The sequence below is a fragment of the Pan paniscus genome, chromosome 7, assembly GCF_029289425.2.
Source record: "Pan paniscus chromosome 7, NHGRI_mPanPan1-v2.0_pri, whole genome shotgun sequence".
Lineage (NCBI taxonomy): Eukaryota > Metazoa > Chordata > Mammalia > Primates > Hominidae > Pan > Pan paniscus.
The window spans coordinates 21,817,486-21,824,715 of NC_073256.2; the positions used below are offsets into that span (position 1 = coordinate 21,817,486).

The 7,230-nt window shown below is 47.2% G+C and overlaps 1 protein-coding gene across 1 annotated transcript; it reads right to left on the bottom strand.

Annotated features, from left to right (window-relative positions):
- Nucleotides 1-1,363: 1,363 nt before the first annotated feature.
- LOC129395849 (neutrophil defensin 1) lies at nt 1,364-3,799 on the bottom strand. The gene is made up of 3 exons (XM_055107268.2): nt 3,726-3,799; nt 2,173-2,359; nt 1,364-1,592 (listed from the first exon to the last, which is right to left on the bottom strand). The coding sequence occupies exons 2-3, from the start codon at nt 2,345-2,347 to the stop codon at nt 1,483-1,485; spliced, it is 285 nt and encodes a 94-aa protein (XP_054963243.1). The 5' UTR covers nt 2,348-2,359; nt 3,726-3,799; the 3' UTR covers nt 1,364-1,482.
- Between the last annotated feature and the right edge of the window lie 3,431 nt (nt 3,800-7,230).

A 7,230-nucleotide genomic window follows, 5' to 3' on the forward strand; every position in this document is an offset into this window, starting at 1 on the left:
TTATGTGCTATTAGATGCAATTAGTTAATGTAATCAGAATTAATTTATTAACCCCCTACTTTATGTTACAGTCATCCGTGCACTCTGGTGCAACAATAAGCAAAACATGCAGCTTCCCTTCTGGAGTAAGGAGGCAAATGTTACATATAGTAAGTGAAGTGTACAGGGAGTGAGATGGTTGCAATTCTATAGTTAGCAATGAGGAAAATCGGAGAATGGAGGTCAGCAGGGGGATCTTGTTGCAATTTAAGGTTGAGAGATCACAAAAGACCTCAGCGACCAAGTGAAGTTTTAGCTGAGACCTCAGATGCTTGGGAGAAAGTCAGGTGGACCTCTGGCAGATGCCCCAAGATGCAGCCATCTTGATGCAGTTCATAGTTCAGAATACTATGGAAAGTTAACTCGGGGACCACATGATTCCAAGTCCGTGGCAGTCACAGCAAGCCAAAGAAGGCTCCTGGGCTTCACATCGTGATTCCCTATTTGTGTCCTTCATCATCTAAACAAGAAGAAGTCTGGGATCATTACCCACTCTGTCCTCCCGGGGTTCTGGGTGGGCTTCCGTGTCCATGCAGTGTCTCAGTGGGTACCTGGGCCCCTGGGCTGCCTCCGCCCCCTGCAGCAACAAGAACGCTACCATGTTCCTGGTGAAATGCTTTCCCTCCCTCGTCCCTTATCCCCTCTGAAGCTGTATTTTCCAGGCAGAATCAGGTTCTCAGCAGCTTTAGGGCAACACAAGAGAGTGCGCGTTGCAAAGTGCGGTGGAGCATTTGTGTGTGTGTGTTTTCTGGGTGTGAAGACAACTTTATGATTGTGAAATCCAGGTCTTAGTAGACGTGGCTGGAGGGTCCTCTTAATGAGGACATGCCAATGTGAGATGCTGTGCTTTCTGTTCCATGTATCCCGCCTTTGCTAACAACCCATTTCCCTCTGAATGAAAGTTTTTCCCGTGGATCTCTTGTAACCCTATGTCTTAAAAGGAAAATGTACAATCTGACATTGTTCAATGAAACTCCAATTCTTTAGCACAGAGGATGGTTTTTTTTCCCGGAGAAGTAATGATTTTGTGACTGCATGAAATTTAAGCTGACACCGATTGTTTGCTCAGCACACGGGAGCTCTTTGAGAGTGGATCCAGAGAAAATGAGGCAGGGTGAAAAGGCAGAGCAGTGGGTGGGGAAATCAGTGGTGTCATATGGGCCTTCTTTTCAATTTGGATCTGAAGCCCAAACTCCTGCTTGAAATTCCTAGAATTTGGAATTTTATATTGTTCAAAAATTTGATTTTGCATTTTGGTACGTGTATCCCAAGTGTCTTGACACAGACACATATCACACATTAAAGAGGTGTAAACACGGAAATGTTGTAACAAGGCATTTATTTGGGATGAGGAAAGGAAATTGAGCAGAAGGTCCAGGAGTAATAGCAATTCCCTGTAGCTCTCAAAGCAAATTTTGAGCTCATTTTTCTTTTTCTGCAAGCTCAGCAGCAGAATGCCCAGAGTCTTCCCTGGTAGATGCAGGTTCCATAGCGACGTTCTCCTGCAAGGCACGCTGGTATTCTGCAATAGCAGGCCACGTTTTTCCTTGAGCCTGGGACAGGGAGAGCATGAGAAATTGAGTATGGGGTTAGCAGTGGGTAAGAAAAAGAATCTTGGGGAAGTCACATGCTAGCTGACAGGTGATGCTGGCTGCATTGCAGCCGGTAGCACGAACAACCTCAGTCAATAGGAATAAACACGCAGAGCAGTGCTTGTCACACAGAATTTGAGACTCATTCTCCTTTGCTCTCATTTTTGCGTTCCTGCCCCATCACACACACACCTGAACATAACCTCAGGCTTGGCTGCAGTTTTTAAAAGCTCTTCTGTAGATAGAGTAAAATGTTCTCTTTACAATTAAGTCTACTTGTTTAGATCCAGAAATAACTAGTCTGTCTCTTCATATCTTAAACTTAGTGAATTTCACAGACTTTTCTTGGAATCAAGTCTTTGGAGAAATACAATTTCTCAGGTTTATTTGGCTCTCTGTTCAATTTATAGATGAGAAAATCAATGCCCAGAGATTCTAAGTGAAGCCACCTCAGTGACATAGACTGCTGAGACCCAACTCTGGAACCTATGTCCCGTCCTTCCCTCTAGACTTAGCAGCTCTGCATGCCTGCCTCTCTCACCTGGATGCTTTGGAGCCAAGCTTTCGTCCCATGCAAGGGAAACAACCACTTCTGGGTTGTCCGCTGGAATCTGCTCCGGGGCTGCAGCAACCTCATCAGCTCTTGCCTGGAGTGGCTCAGCCTGGGCCTGCAGGGCCACCAGGAGAATGGCAGCAAGGATGGCGAGGGTCCTCATGGCTGGGGTCACCTGGGGGAGGGAGAGCAGGAGCAGCTGTGTGGGGAGGGAGGAGCCAGCCTGGATGTATAGCTCTACTGGGAGAAGGCTCAGAGACAAGAAACCTTCCTCAATCTCAGTGAGAGGAGGTGTGCATTTTATAAGAGAGGCCCATTGGTCTCAAGGTTGCTCGAATGCTCCTCTTCTCCCAGTTTCAGGCTAGTATACGTCTGTACCTTTAATGTCTGTGCTAGGTTGGAGCTAATAATGACAAGAAAGACCCTGCTATGTTACTCGTGGGTTAACCTGCTTAAATATTATTATTTACTTTTTAACATTCCAAAAAGAATAGAAATTGCACTTTGATTCAACAGGCTCAGGGAACAAATGCTTCTTATTTTCTGAAGATGGGTCCTGCTGTTCTCTGGAGGTCTAGATTCTGGTGTCCTATATGAGTTCCAATGGAATAGAGAGTAATTCACTTCAGGATTCAGGTGACTTACCATCCTCATGAAGAGGTTTTTGAGGTTATGGGGTGAGTAGTCTCCTGTAGGAATCAGGGTGGAGAGGACAATGATTTTATCAGGCTAAAGGTGAAATCAGCTCAGTGACATAGAGTTGTTTAAGTAAAAAAAAGAAAGTTTATTATTTCCACCTCTATTTAGACTTGAGTAACAATTAACAATTGTATATTTATAGTGTACACTACCTCATGATTTTATATATGTATGTATTTAAATCTTTATCTCACACCATGTAGAAACATCAACTCAGAATGAATTGAAAACCTAAATGTAACAACTGAAACCATAAACTACTAGAAGTGTAGAGAAGGATAAAGCTTTTGACATTGATGTAGGTAATGATTTCTTGGCTATGACACCAAAGGCACAGGCAATGAAAGGGAAAATAGACAAGTGTGGCTTCATTTAACGCTAAAGCATCTGCACAGCAAAGGAAACAATCAACCGAGTGAAATGATAACCCAGAAAATGAGAGAAAATATTTGCAAAACCTACGTGGCAGAAGGGGCAAATATCTGAATACATAAGGAATTCAAACAACTCAATAGCAAAAATCAAACAACCTGATTGAAAAACAGACCAAGGACCTAAATAGGTTTCTCTCAAAAGAATGTTCCAAAGACCTGTGATAGTCTCTACTGGACATGTCAACTAGGACATGTGACATGTGTGTTTAGAAGGAAACTGCTTGAGTTTCTCTATTAACTTAGCTGGAAGCCATTGTCCCCAGCAGTCACCAGAGGTCTGGACAGACGTTCCTAGCAGGGCTTCACCCGCTGGGTCCCTCTGGGGTGGCCCCACAGTCAGAGGTCAGATTGGAGGCATAGCTTCAATGATGAAAAGTCAGTGTAAAGTTTAAGTTTTGTAGTACTTACAGATCCTCTAGCTAGGCAGGGTGACCAGAGAGGGCAGACAGCAGTCCTCTGTCCCAGGTCTTCTATAGCAAGGAGCAGCCGTGCACAAGTGGACTTCCCCTATTTAAAGGTCTTTTGGGATGAGGTGTCCTAATTTCCGGGGTTACTTTCTGTTGGGTCCATTAAATAATTGTGGTGGCAAGGACAGTTGAGAAATTGGGTGGGAAGGTGAGGTTAAAGTAGAACTCCACAGAGGAACCTCTCATCTACCTTGGTCAGCCCTGGCTAGGCCCAGGCAGCAACCAACTATGGATTCTCAATGGTTCCTAACAGAGTTGACCCTGTGATGCATTGGCTGTGGCTAAGCTGAACTACTTGCACCAAGGGAATAGTTAAAGCCTCTGGGACAGCCTGGCTGCATATCATAGTATATGCCCTGCAAAGAGACTGGGATAGGAATGCCACCTGCACACAGAGGAGGATTTGGAATGTGTTTCTAAAGCAGTGTCCCGAGGACCTGGGGTCTAACCATAAAAACCAATGAAAGCCATTTGGCTGAGCTGGGATGTTGGAGAACACCCAGGTGAGACTGAGTGCTACCTGGGCTTCTGTTGCTATGTGGAACAGACATTTTTGGGTTCTCCTGAGTACTGGATGTACACGCGGCATGTGGTTCCCCAGAGGTGACTAGCACCTGTTTGCTTGGCCAATGAACAGTTTAAGGTTAAACAATTGTCTAGGATCATCTGGGCCAGGAACTGGTCTGAGGCATTGGCCATCAGGGTGGGGGTGGCCTTTCCAGATGGCCACCCAAGAAAGGAGGTGGGAGTTTGGGCATTCACTTTACTGCTGGTGTTGCACAGCCTCTCAGGCCTTGTGGGTCTTCAGAGAAGCATTCAGCAAAAGCTTGAGTGGTGCTTTCTGGGAGGCATAGGAGTTTCCATCCTTAACTCGTACCCATCGGAGAACAGGTGTATCCCTGAGCCCATGATCATGTCTGGATGCTTTCTGTGAATGCAATGCTCCAACTCTTCAGGCTGCAGTCTGGGTGTGTGCTGCGGCGTCATGAGCCCATTTGGATTGAAGCCTGTGCATCCAGAGAACTACCTCCTCATCCTTAAAACACGATCTGTGGTTGTGAGGGCTGCTGGTGTTTAAGCATTGGTGCCATGGGACCCATTCCATATCTAAGGGTTGAGTTGCCCACCTTGGACACAGGTCAGGTTGTATCTGGGGTGCAGCCCCTCTAACAGGGCTTACAGGGAATTCCCCAGTTTTCCAGTCTGGGGTACAAATTCTGACTAGGGCTGTCCTGTTCCAGCAGCCCTCTAGGCTGCCAGGCCTGGGTTAAACAGCTACCCCACAAGCCATTTGTACATAAGATACCAAGCAAGGCCAATCATAGAGAACACTGACATCTTGTCACTCAGGGCTTTCTTCCCAGTGCTGCTATATTGACACTGATGATGGGGTTGGCTGGCACCCACTTTTCCTTGGAGCCTTTCTCCTCCATGGCCACGTTTGGTGATGGCACTTCCATATGGTCTTTGCCTGACGTAGTTGGTGTCTCTAGTTTGAAGACTTCTTCTTCTCGTTTACTGCCTCTGACTGCACCCTCGGTGGGTTCTGGAGCAATAATCCTTACTTCCTGCCAGGAGAAGTAAGTGGGAAATATTAGTTAACCTTTAAAACCGGTAAAAAAGGGAGCTTTTGCCAGAAGCTGCATGTGAAATGGAGAGGTGTGGTCTAGCAAAAGCCTCGTGGTCCTGCTGGGTGCCAGTGGGCCTGGGGTGTCATCCTCAGAAGATCGTAGTTTACTATCCATCCACAGTCCATTGTTCAGTACATGTTTGATGTTGAGATGGTGGATGTCCTGCGATGATATGGGGAGGTCTCATTGTTGGAGAACATGTAAATGATGTTATCTGTAAGGGAAAAAAGAAGCTAACTCTTCTGTGATCACCAAGATAGGCACCAAAGTGGGTCTAGCCCAATTGTGATGAGGCGGTGGTGGCCATGGGGTTGAGAGTTAAAAACGTGACGGCTCTTGGAAGGACCTTGGTGCCTTGGGTGTCCATAGCACATCCAGAGACATTAATAACCATGACTTTAGGAGGTCACCGTGCTGCTTGAGGAGGCTGGTGGCTTGGGGATGATGGACTAAATGAGAGTCCCTTAACCCACCCTCGTGTTGTGATGTCCTGAGGTGTGAGCCTCCATCTGAATCAATGATAGGTGTGGTTCTAAAGGAGAAAGTGAAGAAGGGCCACAAAAAGAGAACACCTGCTCCACGCAGGGCATAAGGAGCTACAGTCCCTGGAAGACTACATGTGCAGAAGCTCATAGCTAGGACAGGTGTGCTTTGTCCAGAGGCTCTGAGAGTTGTGATGGGTGGTAGTGAGGGCCTCCCCATGAAACTCAGAACCCGGGACCCGGGCATGGCCTGGAGAGATCACCTGCTGGACCAGCAACACACTGTATCCTGCTGTGGCCCCAATGGATGTGAAGGGCTTCTGGGTGATGGCATTTGTGGGCCTCAGCAGAATGGACAAGTGGGGTATAGCTGTCTCCAAAGACATGATGTCCCAGTACATGGAGGGCCTGCTGCAACGTGGCTGGGCCACTAGTGGTGAGGATTTGGTTTTTAACTGCAAGGGGACTTTGTCAGCCCACTGACGACAAATTGATGCCCAGAATCTTTAACAGTGCTGGAGGGGCCATGAGTGTGTCCTGCAGAAACCTGGCCACTGTCCAGGAAGAGGGAGAGCGGGTGCAGCAACCCTGCCACAGATGTGTGGCCTGGCCCAGGTGGTGGCTTTACATGCAGCACCCAGAGCGATTTGGGGAGCTCAGGGAGAACAGAGACACTCCAGCTGGCTCAGAGTCACTGGTGGCTCCTGTCCCTGGAGGGGTGGCCTTCTCTGCCTCAACCCAGTCTTGTGCTCTCCTTCCCTCCCATTCTTGGCTGCAGGACTGGGAACCATCTGCTGGGACGTTGCTCTGTGTCTGCCTCATGGCCATGCTCCCATCCTTGCCTCCTCCATAGACTGCGGTCAGGACTCGGCAGCCCAGAGCCCCAGCAGGGTCTCAGTCTGTACTGAGGTCACACCTAGGCATTGTCGCCATCCTTCCGCAGGTGATTCTCAAACTCCAAAACTCAAATTAGAACAGAGAGATTCTTCCCTGTGGTCCTTTTCACTTTTCTCTTTTGGCTGGATCAGAACCTTGGCAGAATTTTGTAGTTTAAACAAAAAAGGTGTTATGTCTACAGATTTTTACAGTACTTTCACTTCCATGTTGATCCATAGTCCCCAACCCCAGCCTGATTTTTTCCACTGATTGCAGCCAGTGTAGACAATCAGTGTCCACATGTAGACACTATATGTAGATGCAGCTGAAGTTTTTTTTTCAGACACACACATTTGAATTTCAGGGAATATTGAAGCGAGTCTAGACTGAATAAAAACCTTGCCATCATCAGGCTGGGGGAAACATTCTGGAGAAGCTGTGGGTGGGGTTGTAGGTG

What these genes read in the sequence shown, in the direction of transcription:
- LOC129395849 (XM_055107268.2), bottom strand. Translation starts at nt 2,347, where the DNA reads ATGAGGACCCTCGCCATCCTTGCTGCCATTCTCCTGGTGGCCCTGCAG. An exon ending in CTTGGCTCCAAAGCATCCAG is followed by an intron (nt 1,593 to 2,172) that starts GTGAGAGAGGCA and finishes TCCCTGTCCCAG; the next exon opens with GCTCAAGGAAAAACGTGGCC.